At 43.3% G+C, this 24,660-nt stretch overlaps 1 protein-coding gene and 1 long non-coding RNA gene across 2 annotated transcripts in view; one reads left to right on the forward strand and one right to left on the reverse strand.

The window, feature by feature from the left end:
- Positions 1 to 24,629, reverse strand: part of LOC139819576 (uncharacterized) — a 159,554-nt gene extending 134,925 nt beyond the window's left edge. Inside the window, exon 1 of the long non-coding RNA XR_011733774.1 lies at positions 22,877 to 24,629. This is a non-coding gene — a long non-coding RNA (uncharacterized lncRNA). The remainder of the gene's footprint in view (positions 1 to 22,876) is intronic.
- On the forward strand, positions 1,231 to 3,503 carry LOC139818846 (omega-conotoxin-like protein 1). Its single transcript, XM_071787831.1, has 3 exons — positions 1,231 to 1,390; positions 2,239 to 2,369; positions 3,126 to 3,503. The coding sequence occupies exons 2-3, from the start codon at positions 2,259 to 2,261 to the stop codon at positions 3,258 to 3,260; spliced, it is 246 nt and encodes an 81-aa protein (XP_071643932.1). The 5' UTR covers positions 1,231 to 1,390; positions 2,239 to 2,258; the 3' UTR covers positions 3,261 to 3,503.
- Positions 24,630 to 24,660: the final 31 nt, after the last annotated feature.

The following is a 24,660-nucleotide window of genomic DNA, read 5'->3' on the forward strand; positions in this document are numbered from 1 at the left end:
CGGAGAATCAATGGAATGCACGAGGCGCGCAATATGCACTCGATAGAATGCCGGCGCAAAGGGCAAAAAGCACTTGTGCATTCGATACTGCTGAAATGGGAAGAGAATATCAGCGGAAGGCGCGTCTCTTTTTGCATTCTCATATTCCCGCGTACGCGCGCCTATAAGGTGATCTATAATAACCAAAATCCGCAAAAAAAACAACAATTTGTCCCGCGAATGTTGAGCTGAAGATTGACGTAACGGACGGCTACAGCGTACGATTTACTTCCGCAGTAAAGCGTTTATTAACTTCACGAGCATTCAAGGCGCCCAAGGCGGCGTCGCAGCTGCTCGTGTTATAACATTGAAATATAAACGATGTGTGAACTTTGAGAACATCAATTTTTCTTAACACGAATTAAGGATTTTAAGTGCAAGAAAATCCCGTTACTCGAATAATATGTCTTACTATTCCAGTTTTTGTATACATAGGACGTTTCAGAAATCACGTACACTCAACATACAAATTATATTTAGATAAGATAGGGATATTTTCCCTAGGATTATTTTCCATAAAATATCCTTATCTTACCTAAAGGAAAATATCCTTATCTTATCTAAAGGTAACGTACATACATATGTGATAGAATAATAAGACAATTTCGGATAAAACGTGTTAAGAAAAATTAATTAAGCTTCTCAATGCTGCCAAGTTAATCGCTTATATTTCAAAGTTAACTAGCTAATGTCAAGAAGACGACGAATGACGGAAATCCCGAATGCATTTGAAATTACATCATGTAAGATTGTACATTATTTTTTATGTAGAGCACTTTTATTTTATTGTAAAACGTAATCACTGCTGACAGAGCATAATCTAACCTGACCCTCTTTTCTTAGAATAGATACTGGAAGAGTTAAATAAATCTTAAGTGCCGCACATAAAGATGCAACATTAATACTTTCGAAGAATTTGTTTTTAAAAATCTAGCATACTTAGAACATTTTTTTATAACACAATATAGCTAACATGAGAAATTAAGTACATTTGTAAGTAATATCGCGGAATGTAAATAAAATGTCAAATAAAGAAAAAGAAACTTTTGTTATAATATATAGAATATATGCGATGTGTGTACATATGCATATACGTATGTAAAAACATATGTAAAGGCAAAAATGTAATTGTAGACAATACATCGTGCTACGTAAGCAAAAGAATGTATTATTTCCGAGATTATTTCTCTCTAATTGGTCATGCGTCATCAGATACGTATATCGAAACGTTTACTTGTGTGAGTTCGTAGTCGTATAAATGCTTTGACCGCGTTGCAACACAAAGTATCTCAGTCGAGGTTAAGCTCTCAAGACGATCAGATCTGAAGAAGAATTCTTGTCGAACCGTTTGGTGAGTAATTTCCAATACGAGTTATAATTCATCTACTTCAAAATCTGTCACGTCTGATATTCTTCACAAAATTTATGATATCGAATAATTGACAATGTTGGATAAATAAAATAATAAGTCGCGTGTGTAACAAAATTAATACTTATTGTAAAACTATTTATATAAATTGTTTTTTGTGTACTATATAACCATTAGAAGATTAATGATGAATTTTAGTAAAATCACAATTAATAATTCAAAAAGTTGAAAAGTTTAGAAAAACAAAAAAATGTATAATGTATAAACAGTTTTTGTTTTCGTGATATTAAATACATTACGTAGAGATAGTAGACACATAGCAAACATTACAAAATGTAATTGTAAGTGATTTTTTAATAATTTGTTGTTGCTATGCCATTAGATATTGCAGATTCGACATGTGTAATATTCACTCACATGTTTAAATAATTGTACAGTTTTGTAGTCAACAGTATATTAGGAACATATTCATAAGCGAGTAATGACATCAATTGTAAGATACAATTCTAGAGTTTAACGGTTATTTTGCCTATTAAAGAGCTAAACTGAGTCAGACCTTGATGATTCATTCACATATACCTGTAATCTGCTGAGCTAGTATAAAACTCATGGTCACATTATATAAACTTTGTGAACGCGTCACGCACAAATTAGAAATTTAAATTGAAAATTATTTACGTAGAATAACAAATAAGATGTTCTATATTCCAATACAATTAAAATAATCTTGAGTAACTAAAAATAATTTTAAAAAAATATTGAACGCCGATTTAGGACGTTTTTATTACTTTCCCATCTGAATCTAATTCGCTAAAATTATTTCATTGCAGAATACAACGTTGCTGAGAAGATGGCAAAATTAATGCTGTACGTCTTTATAACGTTGCTATCTGTCACTCTTATCATGGCCGCTACTATGAGCCCAACCGATAAGTCCAACTGCGGTCGACACGGTGACCCTGTTAGTATACGTATTCTTGCATCTTATATTTTTCTGATAAAGCCACTTTTTCTTTCATCCTTGTTTCTTAAAAAATACGCAATACTGCTATAATCAACGAGGAAAAGAAGGAAATAGTTCTATCATAAGCCTACGATTTTGTTACCTCGTAACGGAATTCTAAACGATTTATACGACTATTTGCACGAAAAATTATCCCAAAAGCGCACAATTAATAAATCAAGAAATTTTATTCTAATATTTAAAAAAAATGCACGCATAATTTTAGTAGTAGATAATACTGCAAGTATGGAATTCATACAGAATAGTGTAAAATGTATCTTCATATTCTTCTTCAAAATTTATATTTTTCCAACTTTTTTAATAAATTGTCTCGACTCGATATTTTTAATTTGCGTATTGTTATATGGAGTGTTTAGTAAATCTATATTATTGGCAAGCAGATAATTCGTCGTGAAAAAGCAAGTAAAAAATGACAAATAATTTTTTATTATTAAAAAGCTTTTATTCTACATGCTTCATGTTTCACTTGTTTTTTCACAAGAAATCTGCTCGCCGGTTGTGCAATGTTATTATTTACTGAAAATTCTGGACATATATACATATATATCTTTTCTTCACATGTAAATATTTTCTTAAAACTGATTTGATATGTTATTTGTTACCGTTCAGATTTACAGAGTTATTAATACTTTTCATCATTTCAGTTTAAATTGAATTGATGTGACAAATAATAGATTGTTTATCAAATTTCAGTGCGTTTCTGCTTCGCAATGCTGTAGCAATATGAGATGTCACAGTTACGCACATAGATGTCAAGTCATAATTACCGAGGAAGAATTAATGGCACAACGTGAGAAGATTTTGGGCCGAAGAGGCAAAGATTATTAGAATGGTTAAGTTTTCTATATCTCGGAATATTATAATGGACAATGATCTTATTAATTTACCATGACTCTGATCTAAAAACTGTGTTTTGAGAAATTAAATATTAATATACAATACTGAATTTCTGTAATAATCAGAAAATTAATATACTACATATTATATATATTATACATTGTATATAGTATAATCATATAGAGATAAGCAATATCTTTTTATGAAAAATGAGAATAAAAACGTAAACCGAAAGTATTTATCTTATCTATCATGATTCTTTTTCACAGAATATGGCGCACGTAAACGGAAAACAAATTGACGTCGAAAGTAAATAACAAAACATTTATCCCGTCGTTTATTCTGTTATTTTATTAATTTACGTCGACTAATAATTACAAGAACTTTTCAAAATACATTAGTCGCTGACGTTATCGGATTTCTTAGCGACAAACTATAATGCGCACTTCAAAAGGACTTGTCGACGTAGGATGATAAAAAAAGGGACACTCCAGGATTGCCAAGTGACGAAAATTTTGTGCGGATAGATCCGTCGCGACGATCCCCCTCGGCTTTGTCCGCTCTGTGCACCTCTCCACGCGTGCGTCCCGTCTGTTATATTCGAGGACATTTAAATTCACTATCTCCTATCTCGGTTTACCGTACACTCGTTAAAAGGCGAGCCTTTGTTCGATAAAAAGACTCCGTCGGTGTATCCGCGGAACGGAGTAAAAATCCCACCGGACTCGATATGTTACGTGGCGTGCGAAGGACAGGTGCGCGGGGGGCCCGTTGGGGTGGTTTAATAGCATCGACTTATCTTTCGATAAGCCCGTACCAGAAACCCGCCATATGGCCGATTCGGAATCGCTCGTAAACGATTTCTTTCCACGTCTCCAGATTACGATGGATAAGTTAATGACACATAAAGGTATATTGTCATGGTTGCCGTATCGGAGCTCCAAATCCCCCGGGTTTGTCCCGATATCTCGCATGTATTCTCCGCAATTTATTGAAAATAATGGCGCCTTACAAAGTGACGCCTCGGAAGATTGAATATTTCACGGGACAATTTATCGAGTACTTAACTTGATCGGCGCTAATAAGAGTTTGCGAAAATTTCGCGTAAGTTTCTCTCTGTAATATTCCTGCCGTGAAATATATTTCATCGACGCGGGGCCGAGGCCTTTGTAAATTTGAAAAGTAGGTGGACTTTGATTCAAAGACCAAAAGCTTCTTCGGTTCGTTATACAAAATTTCCGCCGTGTTCCAATCTCATTAGCGCCGGCTTAAAGTTAAGCGCCCCAACTCTTTTGCGCCGGACCGCACATGCTCTTTGACCATCGTAGTGTTTTAACAAAAATCTAATCTTCTTGACAAATTAAAGACAGACGTACACACGTATCTTTAATCAATAAGAAAGAAGACATATCGGACAATCGTTCCGCAAAAAGAATGTGCGTGTTGCTTGAAATTTGTTCATAATCTTGTTACTTCATGCGAGCTTGCTACTTCCGATTAAATTTATACTTTTTAATTTTGTTACCTCCGACTTTTAAAACTACTATTTGTTTATTGCCGTAATATTTTACAATTATTGATCATCCCCGTAACTGAAGCTTGTAATGGGCAAATAATTTGCTCGCGTTTCACATTTTAATTTTCGTAAATCTGCGCCTGTTGCGATATCGATAAGGCAAAAGAGTTCTACACACATATAATCGCTTGCTAGTAAAGACGTCACCTTGCAAATATTTGCTCGCTATCCCTTATCGTCCCCGGCTTAATTGCCATATGGCGTACGATCATATTTCATGCGCGCGTTTTTTGTCTTAGATATATGTGTCTTGCACGTATGCAACTCGCAAATATTTTCTCATTTACAACGATCAATACGCGTACTTTCATCAATCAAATAAATATTTTAGCATAATTTCGTAATCGATTGATCGAAGGTATGTCGAGGAATTGCGCATGTTTATTTATTTTTCGAAAAGAGTTGTGTATATATAGCCGTCTGGATTGGCGGAATCCTCTTACGCACCGAATCCGGTTACGCGATGTAGGTACTTGGCGCTCGAAAAGAGAAAGCGCACGAGATGAGCACCATTCGAAGTAAATGTCAAGGCCGCGCCGCAAGGACGGGTCGGCGGCAGCCGCGCAAAATCCTAGTGACGAAAGCCGTGCTCCACCAGAAAGGAAAAAAAGAGAGGAAAAAAAGGCGAAGAAAGATGTACGAAGAGAGTACCAAAGGCAAACGGCAAGCCGAGGCGAGTCCTCGACTCGAGTCGAGTGTCTCTTATCGTAGTTCCTTTTAAGTTCTTATCCGGTGAGGTATGCCACGCAGAGCGGGTCCTCCAGCCTACTTTTAAGCACGTTTCCGCGTCGGATGCTAGAAGATTATGGCGAGCGAAGTATAATAACGGCACGAGAGAGAATGAAGATCGAAGATACAAGCGCCGCAGTGAGAAAGAAAGAGGAAGGGAGAAACAGAGAGAAAGAGAGAGAGAGAGGGGGGAGGGAGATAAAGGATTGTCCGACCTGTCCCATTCTCGAGCAAGATCAGCTGCGAGCTCACAAGAAGCGAGGTAATGCCGGCGGCGTGCCGCGAACATACGCGGTCGCCACAATATGAAAACATTATCGGCCGTAAGCCGGAAGGTACACAGCAATGTGCTGAGCTTAGCTCCGCAGCCCCGGCTCTGCCTGCAACGCGATCTCTCACTACCGCGGTGCAGTGCCACGTCAGGACGTCAGGATTTCAGGTAGGTACTTGTCCGCCGGATTCGCATGGCCCAAAAGCGCTCCCGGGCTACGGAGTTAGGGAGGGCACCGGAGCCGATTTGCAAAAGGAAGGAACGGGGTAGGAGATAGGCTGCAGCGTACCAGGCATGCATGCTGCATGCACTCCGCCCCAAATCCTCCGGACGGATCCGCCGGAAGAGCGTTAATGAAACTGTCGCCAGATTACTATTCGCCCGGCGCTACTTTTCTGATGGCGCTTTCGAGGACGCTCGAGGACTCGGTCGCTCGTCTTGTCCGACATGAACGGCTCTAGGTTTAGGAGGATTTGGAGCCGACGAGATGGGAGATATATTCCGCAGATGACATTCGCGCCGTAGTTCGAAAATTACCGTTCATCTTGTCATTTCGTTCGACGCGCGGGCAAAAAGAGCGTTTAAAAGCGTACGCTTTGTCAGGCACGGCCGTGGGCATCGGGGACGCGCCTAGTGATTTTCCGTTATCGGGCTGATCCGACGAGTGGCGGGAGGGAGACGGAGGAGGGAGAAGGGGGAGGTAAAGTGTGACGGTGACGAGGACAGGTCGGTGTTGAGGAGAATGCGAATACCGAGGCGACGCGGACGGCGCACCGACACGTACAACGATACAAACACCCCGGCTACTTAGAGACGAGGGAAATGGGACTAGCCATTTGGGGCAAACTACCCCTAGGCTAGCTCACGCGACCGATCTTATCGTCGGCTCAGCCTGGGCTCTCGCCTCGAACGTACATCGCGCGGACATGTACACGTGACGGTCTACCACATGCACGGAAGCGGAATCCGCCTCGGCTATCTTGCCGCGGAATTGATTTCTTGCATTCGTTATTTCCTTGGGACTCAGCTAAGTACATATATACATATATGTTTTTTTTTTTCACTTCGACGAATCGTGGCGATTAAGCGCACATTGAAATATTCATAAAGATACTATCGCCACTACCCACATCGGGAAAAACGAGCTTGAAATCAAGACGAGCGTTATCGCACGCGCAAGATCCACCGAGTCGCCCCGTTATCCCTTTGTAATAAAGTTTCTCTAGATCAATAAAATTTTATACAAGAGCTCAATATCAATAACAAGAAAATTTTTTAATAACATTTTGCCTTTTTATCTAACCTTTTTTCTTTTGCAAAAAATATCCATTTACAGTGATTATAACAAAATCGATAAAATTTTATACAAGATCTCAATATTAATAGCAGGAAAAAATTTTTAATAATATTTTGCCTCTTTACCTAATCTTTTTCCTCTTGCAAAAAAATATTATCCATTTATAGTGATTATAACAAAATCGATTGACCTGGATTGTATATAAAATAGTCAACCAAAGAAAAAGGAATATAAGAGCAAGCTCTCTCTTGTTATATAGTATTGTATTTTGAAATTGTATTGACTGAACGTCAATGACCCGAAAAATATATTGTTTTGCGTTGACCTAGTTCATCGAAATATTGATACATGCCTATCTGAATCGTGGCGGTTCGATTGGACGAATTGTTCTAGAATCACGATCATCGTTCAACTTGCACCACATCGCGCGTTAGCCAACAACTTCTCGACTGCCGGGCCGCTTATTATTTGTCGGTTTCTATCCTGATCAAACCGCGATATCGCCGAGAGGGTCCGAGACTCCTTTGCAACTTGAGAGCGTGGCGCTTACACAATCATACCGGGGCATTTCGCTGAGATCCTTCGGATTACACGGGGTCGGTCTTGCGAGTAACTCAAGTCGAACTTAACAGTCGGTTAAGTCCGCGGATAGTTTAGACCGTTTGGCTAGTCCGGTTCGTACGGAGGGCATGAAGTCCGAGAACTGTAAGCCACTACGTAACCCCGGCGGCCATGGGGGGGTTCGGCCGAGGTCATGGAGACGTGCCAGTCTTATCTCGATTTGCATAAATTCATAGTTTGCGGCTTAGGCCCTAGGAACTAAGGATACCGGGCGTAAACCTCGATTACCTTATGCCGCGTCATCAAACTTTCAATTCCTTCGGCGTCTTGTTTCCAATTAGTGCGTGATCGTACTTGAGATCTCACCCTGATCAAAGTAAAATTATTCGATCTAAGATTATTCATGAATAACACGGTTCTCCTTATAAATATTTCTTCTTGTATACGTTAGCGCAGGTCGATCTTTCCCGTCTCGCAAATAACGTGAATAACGCAGCGCCGCTCAAATTTATTAAAACACATTGCGATATGTTCCAACATTTTTTATACACACTATTGATTTACTAACGAGTGTTAGCTATCATTCGCTTTTAGCAACGCGAAAGCCTCGCTTTAGGGCAATTATAGCTCGCGGAAGCAGCGGCGCTGCTTCAAATAAAGGGCATTTGGCATTTTTGACGTGCGCTCGTCGACATGATGAAGGCCTACGGGCGCGCGAGTATAAGCCGCGGACGCTTTATGGAATTAATAAAATATTCACTCGGCACAGACAGACGGCAAAGTAAGGCATATAATAATTTTCTGACACGCCACCTTGTGTGCTGTCTCCGACCGCCAGGCGGCCGTACGTGACCGCTATCGCCGAATCAGATCAGAAAATGGCGCAAACTCCGATAAATAAGATAAATAATGTAATGCGCCTTCCGTACCCGTATACGGCGTACCCCTCCTCCCTGCGAAAAACTTTCAAAGTCGCGTGCACGTCCATCAGCACGCGGCGAACCCTAATGCCGTGTTTCGCGCGGAATGGCTACGATTGGCCTCGTTCAAGGAGATTCCCCGGGAGTGACCATTACGCTGCTTGCGCCGCCGAGTAAAAGTCGTTATTTGACTATCTCCGATCGCGTGTCTGTGCGCCAAGCGTTACTCTATCAATTTCTTTCGTGCCATTAACCGCATTGACGTTGCGTTTGCATTGCACTTTAACGTATACGTACATTTGCCTTACGCAAATTACGCAAAGCTCACACTTAATATTATTATTTTTTATAACGAGTGGCGTATAAAGCAAAAAAGAGTTTTGTAACAAATACGATGATAGTTGTAATTATTAATAGTGCGCAATGCGCTTTCGCGAATAATAATTTGAATCTTCCAAGTGGATTCTTTCGCTATAAGCCATCGCGAAGGGGGATTCTCCCGATTCGACGAGACTTTGATATTTTTAATGAACGCGGAAGGCTAAATTCCATGGGGATCTCGACGGACGCGAGGATACGCGATAATCATTAGACATAGATTCGCAGGGGTGACTGTCCGTTCCCTCGTTTCAACCCTCCCCCTCCCGTCTCTCCGTGCCTCCGCACTTATCCGCACCGAAATTCAGGGCCTCCGTCGTTCCTCCCCCTCAGCCCATTCTGCCAGGATGCAGTTCCGCTCGCAAACTCGGACTGCAGCCATGGGGGATGCACGGGGTGGTGAGGCGGTGCAGTCGGTTGCCATGGCGACCTATCGTCACTGGACACCCTTCACCCCTCATTTCACCTACGTTCTATCCCCATGCACGGTGATCCGGCGGCCGGACAACATCGTCCCATACCGAGCCAAAAACACTGGTCTCTTATTACGCGCAGCTAAGCCCATGAATTGTCTTCCCTCGCGTCGGGTTTTGACCATCGATTCTCCCCGCCCGATTCCACGATCATTCGCAACGCGTACGGATTCTTTTATCGTATACGCCGTACGAACAAGATGTTACGCTCCATCCGCTCGGCGGAAAACAATAGCGTATTACTCGCGTCAGAATTTTTGGCAGGTCCGTCGGCTGTTATTCGTATATCGTGCCGATATGCAGCGGAATCATTAGTAGTCGCGCGTTCGCCGTTCGCGGTTCAGGTTGGTTCGTTGTAAAAATAATTACATTCGGTCGCTACGGGAAATGTAATACAATTGCCCCGCGCAAGGATACCGAAATGTACTCTAATTACAGTGGAAAGGTAATGAAAAATAGATATACAGAATGCAGCGCCGCGCACATACATTTCGCGCGTCTGTATAGGGGTTGAAAGGGGGTTGTTTAATAATTAATAATCACGATACCGAGGTTTAGAGAATACATATATAAGCACGTATTCTCGATAACTCGAAATAATGCAACAGAGAATAAAATGAAAGTGAATTTATGTCACTCTTGACTATGAGCAAATGTCCGACGTTATACTTTCACGTGAGCGCCGCGTGGTGTCTTAATACATTCGGCATACTATCCGGATGACAGCCACACCCTTTTCTGGTCACGCGACAGACGACTTTACGGATGCAGGAATAATTAATAGGACTCTAGGGAGTTGATATCGCAATCGTTTCAACCATCAAAATATGTTGAAAATTCCGAGTCGAGCTCAATTTGATAGCCGACAATTGAACCTCTGAATTAATACGGAGATAAAATAACGACTGTGTATCTACGACACGATATAGGCTATTTAACATTGTCATTTTATCGTGGTCTACGCTGTTAAACTGGTAATTATAGCGGAATACAAAACGTACGCGATCGACTATTTGAAAAGTAACAGAATGATTTCGACGGTCTCCTGGTTTTTTTTTACATATTACATCGGCTGCGTCGCGTTCAGCATTGGCAGCCGATGTTATCTGCCTTGATAATTAATGGTCGACGCATACCTAAAGCGACAGTGAATCCGCGCAATAGTGTTTATAGATAGTAAAGCGGTGGTATGAGCAAGCACGCAACGCGATCAATGGGCCGATCGATCGATCTACACTAAACGTGATACACCGGTAGTGCCAATAGTCTGTTACGTATTCGGACAATCGGGGAACGGGGGAGGGGTGCCACGACCCCTTCGTGTCCTGCTGGCACAGTGACCCTGTTATCCATACAGCTAGCCGGAGCACATTCTCGTACAAATACACGCCCGCACGTTTCGCGCGCGTCGGCTATGTACACCCGATGCGCGCGTATTGGTCGCCATCGATACCGATCAAATACCGAAGATTCTGAGGCAGCCCGAAACGCACGTGCCCCCCGCACCGAGACGCCTGTTGCACACGATGTCGCCCTACGAAATATTTGCGGACTTCGCGCCTTCGATGCCTCGCGCCAGCGCCGATCATCGCCGGAATCCTGCTGGCACCGCGTATGCTGACGACCGCGTAGCGAAGCATGCGTTTTCCGCGAGCAACGGTATCGTTGATTTAATATTATAAGGGTTACGTGCATATATTTCGAGAGAACGCTTTGCTTTTTCCTTTTGCTCCTATTATCCTCAATTCCTATTACACGGCTCCTATTTATGCACTCGTGTGTGTTTGGTTCCAGAAGTCAAGGAGTTTGCGTCTATCGTACTTCATGCCGATGTATATACGAATTTAGCAAAATTTATTTTACCTACAATCTTAATTACTTTATTGCCTATTAAAAATTGCGTGTCTTTTCAGAACAAATAAAGTTGATTTTTTTTTAATGCAAATATTGCTATGCGATCGGAGATTAAATATATTCGCTAAAATTACATTTCCCATTGACTTAATTTTTCGCATTAAATATAGTTTAATAATCATGCGCCCTAGATTCATTAAGAAACGACAAGCTCAAATAAATCACATCTGCTACGTCATAATCAGATCATAAAATGCTGAAGATTTTAATTAAATATGCATAAATAAAGTCGCTCGGGGAGTTGATAAATGTCTTCTGTCAATGCGACGATGTGATTCTCGATGAAACGCATTCTGCTCGAATAATCACCTGCGAATTATACCGCAGCATCGTTATTGCTCACAGACGAGATAATCGCGCGATCGTAATTATCGACGATGCGATATCGACCAGTCGATCGACGGAACGAAATTTATTGTCACATCGTATTTAACCGGCGGCGTGAACTGTCCGAGTCGCTGGGTCTCATGCACGTGTACGCCGGCATGTGCGTACACGCACGCATGTATACATATGTATATGTATATACTTATATATATGTATATGTATATGTATACGTTGCACCCCGTGCGATCCCGTGTTTATTTCCACAATCAGGCGAATCATAATGCTATTATCAGAGGGTGCAGCACGCGGGGGTGAGCCATCGTGTCCCTGCACCACGGTGGCACACGACCCACTGATACGGTGACCCTATTGAGTGCGAACGCAATCGTGTGTGGGACGAGCCACGGTTAGGCTCCGAGCATGATCATGTTTGACATGGTAACTTGCGTTGCAGATACAGCAAGGTTTATGCCGGTCAAATCATATAGACGCGAACGAAGACGTGACGTCCAACGGAATGATTGTCGAAATGTGCCCATGTATCGTGAGAAATCATAGAACGATTCTTTGCAATTGAAACAGTAGCGCCGATAAATCACTCACTCTGAATTCATCAGTATGCGCAATTTTATTTTAAAAAATTCATTTCTCGTAATTATTCAATTCCGCATTTTTATAGAAATAATTCTCGGATATCTTGATTCCGGAATCAATTTTCTTAATTTAGGAACTTTTGTGCACCAAATTGTTAAACCTATTATTCAGAGAACAGCTTTTTATCATATAGCATTTCGTTTTAACGGTTCTGAGAAAATAAACATGCACGGAGATCATTAACGATGTAACGATCAAAAATATGTCATGGAATATTTTCATTCTAAATTTCATCGTTAATGAAATCAAAGATAATGATCGATACGATCCTCATCGAGTCCGCATAATTGGCCGGATTTTATACAATGGAAATGACGGTGGGTATGCGGTTGATTTATTGTGGCGCTGTACCGTTGTTGCCGGTAATTTTATCTCCATCAAACGTTTTTCCAGGAAATCGAAACCAAATGGGAGTATTAATATCTCATTGTACGCTCGCGTGTCGCCGACACTTTTCCCGCTCGCGCTGGGCTTTTCCATCGATTTATATCCCCTCCCACCATTTTTCTCGCCGATTAAAGTGAGTACTCGCGAAACCGCGCGCATCGAATCACAGTGGCAGCGTTTGAAATTGACAAAATGTTCATGATCACAAAAACAATTATACGCGGTTCGTGATTTTATTATTGACTCGCCACGGTGTCGATAATCAAACAAATACTTGTAATTAACAGCGAAAAATTAGCGTGAAGTGATCCACTGTGCCAGAGCTCGACAGAGAGCAATTTACAAGACGGCTTAATTAAAAAGCACTCTATCAATGGTATTCGTTTGTATTTTTGATTTCCAAGTAATAAACGATACGCATTAGCGTAATCTAAATTAATCCTCGTCGATTGTAATTATTTTCGGTTTTGCATCAATTGATGGAACATGATGCGACGCAGCCTTTTAGTAATAACATATTCGTGATGTTAATACTGTATATGTACCACTTTTAATATTAAAATTATTTCGGATTAATATTTCAACAGCTTAAAATATTTGTTGAAAGTAAAAACTTATGACCTATGGGGAGCTCCGATCGCTAAATTCTTTTTTAAACAATTAAAAGACCGTAATTATATAAAATATTTTCAGATAGTCATTATCGAACGTTTTAACCACACGGTGCGATAACTCTTGTCTTAACACTAGATTATTTGACTTTAATGTCCCTTAGGCCGTGAAGGCGACAAGTCTCGAAGGTTATAGCGGATAAAGATAGACCCTTGATAACGCTCTACTAAGATACTGTTGTTTGAAAGCAAGTAGCCGTATCTTGATTAGAATCTTTGTCCTTTACGATTATCTGTAGTGCTGGATGTAGATACGCATGTAAAACTCGATTAGTTGCATCTGTAGCTGAAATTGGTATATGGTGAAACGTTTCGACATTAACGAATATATGCTTTTCTATATACACATTATATACTCTTTACATTTATGTATATTTCGTCAAATCGACAAGTCTATAAACCAGCCCTTTTCCCTTCATTGTTAAAACTACGCAATTGTGCAAAAGAGGCTCGTTCGCCAAACGGTTATATCTACTTTGTGCCGTAAAGTCATTTATTTCGGCCGGTAATGAGAACATAAAAGATACCTGCAGAACATATATGGAACGCGCGCGTTCGCCGTTATTTCATATTTTTACGAACGCCGAGAGCCTTCGAAATGATTATGTCGAAAGGATAAAGGCCTCCGTGATACGAATTGAAACGGTGCGCGCGGATTGCGTCAAAGCAGCAAATCTCCCTGGGAGTTCAAACAAGAATAGAAAGGCCAAAGATACAATTCAGACTTTTCTGAATTTATAATATAGGTAGAGAAAAGATTTCGGCCTCGTTCTTTATTATTTGTCAATTTAAATGGAAGCTTACGATTTAAATTTTTTGATGTAATGATTTTACGATGTAATAAATAATTTTATTAATTTCGTTTATATTTACTTAATAGTAAATTTAAAAAAAAATAATGATAATTTTGACATTACAGCATTATATATTTTTTTGTTTTGAATAACTCTAAAGTTGAATCTTCGAAGTACGAAGAAATAAAAAGAAAAAAACGTTTAAACACTTATTTAAAAATTCGGACTTAGCAAGTAAAATAAACAGTATACTTAAAAATAATTATACGTATATAATGCTACACGTCTCATCAACTCTTTACTAAATAATCTACAATGGAAAGGGTGTGCGCGACTTCTGAGATACTCTGTATACGTTGACTCGTCACGCCCTTCAATTATTATGCCGCCTATCGCGCCGTTAGACTTCCGCAAGCAATTACTTAACAGAGTTCGTAGACATGTAAAGATATCCGAGAACGAAGATAACTAATCCTGATGATTCGTTGAAACAGCAAATTGAGCCACTATCCTCTCTGCACAAGCCAAACTTAACGTTATACGAGTAATTAAACAGAATGTGCAACAGGCCGTGTGCGATTTATAATTTCCAATAAAAGCCTGATGCTTTAGTTAAATTTTCTGTGGCCGTTGATCTCGTTGTATAAAACAGAAAAACTAAATATCACTTTATGATATCGATTAAATTATAAATCCGCATAATCCCACATTACCGCACACCTCTAATTGCCATCAATAATTATCGCATACCTGTCAGTGCCCGGAAACGTTGTTAAAATAATGTTTAAACTGCACGCTTTAATTACGTTGCTACCTGTTGCTGCCTGATTGCAAAATAAATATTTATTTGTTTGAATATTAATCTGTTATCTGTGCATTGCGCTTGGGTATTATGAGGAAAAATATTCTTGGCTGTGCATCAAAAAGAGAATTCGATACCATCGACCTCCCTTTAAACCACTTTAAACCAATCGCCACGCGGATATATCAGTTCGCCGCAGTGTTACCTGTTTATTGTATTTAAAATACAATGCAAATTTTATCTGCTTAATGAAGTGGACATAAACGCAATGTTTGCCGACCCCGACTTTTTTTTTCGAAAAAACAAGGAAAACCGCACGCTTATGGTATTTATCTCATCTTTTATATCAATAGTTTTAGAAGAAGATACGTTACGATCGCAATTGAAAATAAGATAATCGTTTCTTATCAACTGCAGATTAACTAAACGTTAACTTGAAGGTGCGAGTTAAGATAAGCAGTAAAACTGTTGCATGTGACAGACGGTTAAGCCATTTAAAAAGATAAGAAATAACCGACTCGGGATCGTGCGTGCAAGACGGTCGGTTGAGAGAATCTACCATGCGTTAAAGGCGCGCCGCACGAGGGGGTAAGCACGTTGCGTGTCCGCGTATTCTTGACACAGGGTGCACCTGTAGGGGGCCCACAAGGAAGTGAGACCCCATGTGCACGAGTGCTCACTCACCGTAGCGAAGACGTTGGCGAAAGTTAGGTGCTCTTTTAAAGAGCCGGATATCCTTTCGAGGCGCTAGACCGCCTTTTAACAGCTCCAACGGTTATTTTTACACGTGATTGTAACTGTCCTACGTGATCTTTCGCAGCGGGAGATCTCGGAAAATCGGATTAAATATAGGATATAAAAATTAATAAAAATATTCCATTGTTTCTACGAGCATCTATCCCTTGTTTCTTTCTTTAAGATTTTCACAAAATTCAACGCATTTGTTTGATGATCGTACAAATTGTGATGCAGATCTACGGAAAAAAGAAAACGCGGCAAAGGGTATTTGCCTGAACGTTTCAGAGTTCCGCTTCGCGCCTGTGCATCGCTCGACGATTTTCATCATGCGCTATTTTAGATACAAGGGTATACGAAACGGAGTCTAATGCTTCTACGACGTAAAGGTTGTCAGTTTCGAGTATTTCTGAACGAACGTAACGTGAGCAAGTTCCCAGGAGCGACGATCGGTCGTCATAGTTACCGGATTTGTCCGTTGTCGCCGCGCCGGGAAGCGCACCTTCAATCTGCATTGTTAAGATCACGGACGCGCGAACGTCAATAAGTGCCGCCACTTACGGATGCATTCTGCGACACGGTGAACGCGTGTACACACGCGTATGCGCGCGTGCCTGAGTGCGTGGAGGAACGTGTTGCGGGTTCACGCCGCGGAACCATTCGGAGAATGTACTCGGGTAGAACGAGGCGGACGAGATTCGGACGCCATTACCGCGGACATTGTCCGGCGGAAATCATTAAACTAAAATCTAACTACGGGGCTAATATAGCAAACCCGGGCCTATTCTGAAAGCTTTCATACCCAGCCGCAATTCGCTTCGGTTTAGGCCGCAAGTACGGGTCCGTGGGGACAAAGCGTATAACTCATTGCCGGAATTCCCACGGATTCGCCGACGATGATGGCACCGCGGTGAAGACGGCAGTGGCAAGTTTCAATGTGAATCCAGGTAATGGCAATTAATCGACGACGTTCTAACACGCTACTTTTTGAAATTCAAATTTTGTATACATCGCTACGTTGTGGATGTACGTTATAGATACTTTCGTATCTTCGGAGATCTGCGTAAATTCGAATTCCATACTTGTAGATTGAAAACCAATGTAATCCAGACGCTATTCAAGTATTGCCTATAGAGTTATGAGCCCCGACAGCGATGTGTTAATGTTTAGGGACACGGTCCAATCAATTGGCTGCACTAAACTCCAACGCAGCTACTAGATATTTAATATCGCTGCGTAAATGGTTCCTGTCGACGATTTATCTTACGCGCTGTTTACGTCTTGTCTACTAATCAGTCTTATCTTTGTTTCTTTTTGTTTATATTATCGCAGTATCATTCTAGACTAGAAACTTTTAGTCACTTCCGTTCGATACACTGCTCAAATTTTTTCCAGCCCAGCTGCCAGAGCATATCAACAAATAAGATTTCGAAAGGAAAAGGGGAAAGGATTGCCAAAACGAGTAAAAACATTACATTACGAGTGAAAGTGATCGAGCAAGGTGAAACGAGCGGAAGTAGCCGGTCGCCCGACGTACGCACGTAACCCCGGAACGAGTTTAAATAACAATTTCGCGGGAGAAAATGAGCCATCAAAAACAATGCGACAGTTAAAAGGTTTAATTCGAATGGTCAAAGGTGGAGGAGCGGAGCGACTCTGTTTGACTGCAGTCCAGGACCGAGGGAAAGCGAGAAGCACAGAAGAGAGCGACGAATAGAGGACGGTGGCGAAGAGGGGAGGGGGAGTTATGGAGGATGAGAAAAAGAGGGTAGCGGTCGGAGCGAAGGGGAGCGCGAAGTTGAACCGAGGTACCCCTTTCAGTGCCGACGTAGCCGACCTCCGTGCAAACGTATACGGGTACGCCTGTACTAGTATGCCGGGCGAATTATTATGGTGAAACGAGTACGAAAGCACCCCAATATCCTCCGTCGGCGGCGGCGGCGCGGCCACGAATCCATCGTACGTACATATGTTTCAGCGCGCGACTTGCCTGTGTACGGGCGCGTACACGCATTTCTCGCTCTGTGGTATATCATTGAGTATGAAGTTGCTGGCCGGGCAGGAATGCTAATACCGTGGCTGTCACCGGCAGCAGCGAGGTTCACCAATCCGTCTGTCCGTCCGTACGTCCGTCCGTCCGGCATCGAGTTTAGACTTTTCCGCCGACTCGCGGACTCGAACAGTTCAGGAGTGCCAGGGGTTCGTAAGGAGTTCGTCAACGGGATGTATAAATCGCGATCGCAAATTATCCAGCGTCAGAATAGTAGCTATACTATTGTCCAAGAATATGAAACACTTTTCATATTTCTGATGCCTGAATAGCAATGAAATATATTCAGAGTTTTATAGATCACGTTCTCTTTCAACGGTTTGCTGAATTCCTTGAGCGGAAGCGATGTATTTTCAGAGAAAAATCGATATTGCTGCTTTTAAGATTTCTTTTGCAAATTTTGTACCAGAATAAAAACAAAAGACAAGTTACGTAACAAATCTCGGAATAAAGGAGTTTATCTTAGAAATGTTTTTTGTACTTAATAAAAGAAAAAAAAACAGACATTGAGATTCAAAGAACACTTATCATTGACTTGACAGCGCGAATGACTGTTAAACCGTGTTTAAGGTTTCCCGATTGCACCTGTTTACGACAACACGCATTCGATAATCGGAATCGAATATGTCAGTCGCTCAGTTCTGGCGGATCACGCACATGCACATTACAACTTGATGGAGTAGGATGGGAGAAAAGACTGACTCTAGGGAGTCGATGCCATTGATCTGCTCGATCTATGGAAGCTGGACGCTCGCAAATCAACCACCACTTTGCCATGCATGTATTCGGTTTTGTATACATGCGTGCGCAATCACATGCTTCCTTGTCATTACGCTACTGCTTTAGTATACATTCGTGGGTGAATCGAGAAGTAAGTCAATATCGAATATGGAATCTGATATGGAATGTTCTTTCGAAAATTTACAAGAGCGAGATGACTTTTATAAATTGCCCGGCAACAAGCTCCACACGTTTTTATACCATATGTAAAATCATGTGCATGCTCTTTTCAAGATTGTCACGCTTTCGCGCGAGGATCGAACGATCGAACGATATTTGATTAAAAGAATCGTGCGTTTCATAAGAAGCTGTCATAAGCTTCTAAGATTTCGGTATCGTAATTCTGATTGCTTTACAAGCGTAATTCCGGCCGCCCGTATTCAGACATCGAAGATCGATTTGGTGGCCGTGACATAACTCACTAAACAAAACGAACGCGCAACGCGGCAAACGGTGGTTGACAAAAAACAAAAGCAAAAGCCAGAAAAAATAAAGCGAGAGGGAAGAGAGTTAGGCGGCGAGGAAGAGAGAGAGAGAGCTAGTGTGAAAAGAAGCGGTAAGAGAGACTAGGACATTTCGATACATAGCGAGCGATAGAGAGAGAAAGAGAAAGAGAGAAAGAGAGAGAGAGAGAGAGAGAGAGAGAGAGAGAGAGAGACGAAGCGCGCGTAGAGAAGTGCGAGAGAGAGAAAGAGAGAGAGAGAGAGAGAGAGGGTGCAAGGGTAGGAGCACCACGCGCGAGTAGCGAAAGCTGCGCAAAAAAACCGCAACGCGAAATCCGGACGCCCCGGAAAAAAGGGGCAAAAAGCCAGAAAAAAATAGTGGAACGCTCAACCCCGCCGGCGCACCCCCCTCGCCGTCCGATGGTCCGATGGGGGAAATGAAATCGACAGGGCGTCCACCTATCGGTCCGATGCCACGTACACAATCCCGCGCTTGCATGTAGCATCCTCAACACATGTCGGCGGATTGCTTTGTCCACGTGCATTACGATACACCAGAGCGAACGCCCCCGCTGAGCACACACATTTACGCGTTCTCTCTCGCTCTCTCTCACTCGCTCACTCTCGCGCGCGCGCTCCAGCCGATCCATGCGCCGGTGTGTTGACGGCGCGTGTGTACCCCGACATAACTAAACAAGCAACAAGTGACCTTAAAATCTACGAATAAAAATACCGGCCACACTGATCGGGTATCGTGCGCAGCTGCAACGGAGGCGCGAAGGGGTGAAACTGGGTGAGGGATGCGCATTGCCGCACCAAGAAAGCTCGAGTAATCGTGCGCGACCAGAATGCAAATATTGTCATTATATTGAGAAAAAGCAAGAGAAAGGGAGAACAAAAGTAGCGGCAAGGTGCAGCGCGCAAAGTAGTTTCGTCGATTAAAAGTGGACGCGGTGCCGATTATATAACCGGTCCGTTCTCCACTTGTGTTCTCCTCTTTTGTCAAATACAGACGCGATTATTACAGCAGGTTAACGAACGCGTGATACCCCAGCTCGATTTTCTCGTTAATGCGCGCTAAATACCGAATGCGGAAAAGCCTGCTAACGCATGCCGACTTTTCCCAGGAGAAATTCATTGTTCTAATTGATGCGTAAAACGTATTACGATGCAACAAATAATTTCGTGGAAATTAAAGAAAGCGCCATTACAGGATTGACAGAATGAGAAGATAAAAAACTATTCGTCAATTTCAAACTGATTAAAAAATTTATCAATAAATGCAATTTCTGGAATATTTTTAACGTAATTTCTAAAGTGATTAATTTGAGTAACATTAGCTTATAAAAATATATTTCTAGAGTAAATCAAAAAAGTACTTGTACACCCAGTTTCCTTACAATAACTTTATTCGAAGGAATAAAGGCCGTGGCACATAGAAAAACTTAAGCAGTAAGGAAATCAACGGTATGGATTCGCTACCGCTTAGGACCGTGCCTTAAGTTCTTGACTATGTTTGGCTGATTTGCTTACTGTTTAAGTTTTTCTATGTGCCACGGCCTTTATTCCTTCGAATAAAGTTATTGTAAGGAAACTGGGTGTACAAGTACTTTTTTGATTCACTCTAGAAATATATTTTTATAAGCTAATTTTGCTAAAATTGATTGCTTTAGAAGTTACGTTGAAAATATTCCAGAAATATTCCAGCTATGTGCCACGGCCTTAATACATGTACGAATTGTGTCTCCATAAGTAATTTATTACATACAGTATATGTAATAAATTCCTTAGGAGCTAATTATATATTATTCCTTCGAATAAAGTTATCATAAGAAAACGGGGTGTGCAAATACTTTTTTGATCCACTGTATATATTATAATTAAAAAAAGATCTTATTTTGTGTTACATATTAATAATCATATTATGTACAAATTATCATTTTTATATTTCGTATTATATACTAATTTAATTCATGCTAAAAACTCGTAAAACATAATTGTTACGATATCACTTTTCCACACCCGCTGCTGCAATTATAACATTGCGCTGCGGGAAAAAAGTGGACGTGGTGGTCTTCGTAAAGAGGGCGAGTTTCTTCCCGCGGCACTAGCATAGTAAGAAGCAACAAGTGACCTTAAAAACTGCGGGGATAAAAATACTGGCGGTTGATCGAGAGTTTTGCACGCCGCCGCTGAGCCAGCGGTAGATTGGGGTATGATTGGGTAAGTGGGCTTTTCGGGGTTGTGGAGTTAAACGGGGCGGAGAAGGGAGTGTGTAAAAAGTGGTATAACACTGAGACGCAGGGTCTGAATCGAGCCACACGCCGTTTCGTAGTTTGGCCCGTTTATTTCGCGTATAGTCATATTGCGCTGTGTCGATGAAAATACCTCTCCGCTACTGGAGAATCGCTTTTAGTGCGTCGAACCTTTGAGGAGAATATGTCGTTTGTAGTCAATAATTTTAGCTTAAACGATTGTAATTCCAGCTATGCGACGAAAAAAAAATGGAATGAAACATTGTCGGAAGACCGTTACGCGCCTCTCGCGTTTTCATCAGCTTTTCATTTTTGACGTTAATTTTGATATTTGATATGCATCGCAATATGCGAGAAAATACAAGAAAAAGCTTTTGGCTCTTAATTACAGATATTATTCCAAACTTTTCATTATTTACGCTTGATGAATAATTATGCTCGATGAATAATCACGTTTTAACGTAACGTAACGCAAAGTATAATGTTGATTTTATTTAATATCGATTAATATACTTTCTTCTACCGAGCCGAGAGAGATATCGTGCAAAATTCTTCGAAAAGCGATCGAAGCGTATTCGCGTCTTCGAACGATATCTGTCGAGCCGATACTACGTACGACGACGAGAGGACTAGAGCGTAGAGCGCGATCATTAGAGCAAAGGTGGCAGATTCCAACCCCTTTCCTCGTTAGTTCCGCCGGCGACCGCCTAAGCAGGAGCTCGCCACTGTCCAGCAACCCTTTCACTACCACACGCCGTACTCCAACCCCTTAGTACGCACGTACAGGCGTCTACAGACTCGCGGCGATTTTTCTTCGGGAATACCTACCACACAACCCCGCCGCCGGCGCTTCTCACCACCACAGAGACACCGGGCGGGCGCCCCGTCGCGCGGCGATACAAGCGGCGCGGCGCGGCGGAGAGAGGTTGCGCGTGTCCTCGTTTCGCGTATCGAAAGGGGTAGCGGAGCCTCTCTTTTGCCGGCGATCGCGCATGACCGAGCACGCTCGCCGTCTCGCTCGCGCCCGCTTCCGTCCTGACCGACTAAATTATAGGTCCGCTCGCTTGTTTATTCACGCTTAATTACACGAGAGCCTCGCGATACTCTGTAACTCACGCGTTGCAACTGAAAGAGAAAGAACAAAAAAAAAAAACGGAGTCGAATCGGTGTAACATCGAGCGCGTTCCTCGGAGCGCGATCCCCGGCGCGACGACGACGAGGCACCAAACGTTCCCCTTTCGAAAAAGGACAGTCGATCCTCGATCTTTTGTCACGACCGAGGGACGAGAAGAGAAAAGTTTAAAGAGATCGTAGCTTTTTCTCCCCTCTCCCAGATTTCGGAGGTCTCTAACTTTCACGGCAAAATCCTCGGGTCGAAGGTGAGCGCTCCAAGTGTCTCACCGATATATACGTGTACATACGCGTGTACCGAACGCACACCGTCGCTTCGGAAATACCGATATTACACCTCGTGGTATCCGCATGGGCTCACACGTATACGCGGACGAGCGTGTCGGTGTGATAAAACGCGGTCGCTCTCTCGCACCTGTCCTCTCGCCGCGCGTCATATCTCTCTCGCTTCGTATATACCTTCGTGGAGGGTCGGTGGTCAGCTTGCAGCGGGGGGGGGGGCCTTCTCTTTCTCTCCCTTTCTCTCTTTCGCTCTCTCCCTCCGCCGTCTCCGCCGCTTCCGTCTGCGTCGTGTGCTACCCCTCCGGCGCGCAGGGCTTTTCTCTCTTCTCCGCAGCCTCCGCAAGCTCCGTCTTCCTCCTACGATCGCTGTCCGGCGCGTCTCGAACGAGTTCGGTGGCGCTCATATCGTTCGCCGGCGCGTCCTCGTCGCACTCGAGCCTCGCGGGGCAGCGGGGAGGAGGGGGGAAGAGAGACGCCGGCGCGCTCCGTCTCTCTCCCGCGTACGCGCGGCTCTCACCCCTGCCGCGACCCTGCCCGCCCTGCACGTCCACCACGACGGCGATTCCGTCGCGAGCTTACACGATCGGGATCTTCCTCGTCGCACCGTCGATTCTCCCCGTTGCTATCTCGCCTTCCTCGAGACTCGTTCAGGAGCGCTGACGAGGCCGTCGTCACCCGGGGGTAAGAGCCTTTCGCGAGCGACTTGTGTCTTTTTTCGAACAGAATATATAACTCTAGTTTTTTCGCGTTTCTCTAATGTTCGATAACTCAGCATTTCAATCTTAACGTATTGGATAAGTACAAAATTGCGCGGTTACGTTTAGACGCCGAATGCACAGCGCGAGACGAACTGCTCGAAGTAGCAGGTGCTCGTCACGGGTGACAGATCTCGTATCGCGCCATATATATCGAACGTCTCAATCTCGATCGATATCGAACGCGCTCTCGCCCGAGCGAGTCGCGAGTCAAGTGAATCGCAGGATCGCAGTTCGCAGTTAACGCTCGACCTCGGGAGTCCGCGGGTAAAAAAAACCGCGCGATCGCGCGCGGGCCCTTAAATAAGTTACGGGCGGGCAGTACGCGGCGTAGCGTTAATCGACGTAAACGGCGTCTCGCATAAATCTTCAATTTTACCGCTCCGGGCGGTCGGGGTTCCCGCGTAGAACCAGCGCCAAGGGGCGGTCCTGCTCCCGCGGCACTTTTCTCTGTCTCTCTGCCCGGCGCGCGCGAGCCGTATCTCGCACACCAGCAACCCCCGCGCGCGTCAACCCTTCGCCGGCAACCCTCCGCCCGTCCGTCCGTCCGTTCGTCCGTCGGGTCCGTCGGTCGGTCCGTCCACCCGTTCGCTCGCTTCGCCGGTCCTTCTCTTCGGCCGGCTCGGCGCGGATCTTCTTTCTCTCGTTCGTTTCCCACCGCCTGCCGCCGATCTCACGCCGACGTCGCGCCGTCCTCGTCACACGTACTGCGCGCCTAGGAGAAGCAACGACGGAGGTTGCGATTGCGGACGGTAGAGGCGCCACCGTACGGGGCAAGGTGGCCAAGAGGGGCCACCGGCTTGCTCCGCCGCTGGCCGGCGCGCGTAGTTCTCTCCCTTCGGCTTACAGCATCCGCCGGAGCTTCTCCTCTCTCCGCCTACGCGGTGCGAGTGTGCCGTGTGCGCCAGTGCGCCCGCAAGCCCGAAAGTTCGCGCTCCGCCACGCAGCCCAAGCTCTCTCTACCCGCGCGCTGTTCGGCCACGTTCGTTCAGGCCGGGAGCCCCGCACGTAAAAAGAGGCACCGGGGCCGCGCGCGCGAGCCGTGGAAAAGGACGAGAAAAGGAAACGATTTGTTTAACGTATATATATATATTTAGAAGAAAAAAAAACCAAAGGAAAGTTCGGTTCTCTCTTTTTTTTCGCTTTCTTTATTAAGTAAAAAAAGAAAAACCGGAAAGAAAGTTTTCGCGACGAGGAAAAAGGAAA

Source organism: Temnothorax longispinosus, chromosome 9 (assembly GCF_030848805.1).
Source record: "Temnothorax longispinosus isolate EJ_2023e chromosome 9, Tlon_JGU_v1, whole genome shotgun sequence".
Classification (NCBI taxonomy): Eukaryota; Metazoa; Arthropoda; class Insecta; order Hymenoptera; family Formicidae; genus Temnothorax; species Temnothorax longispinosus.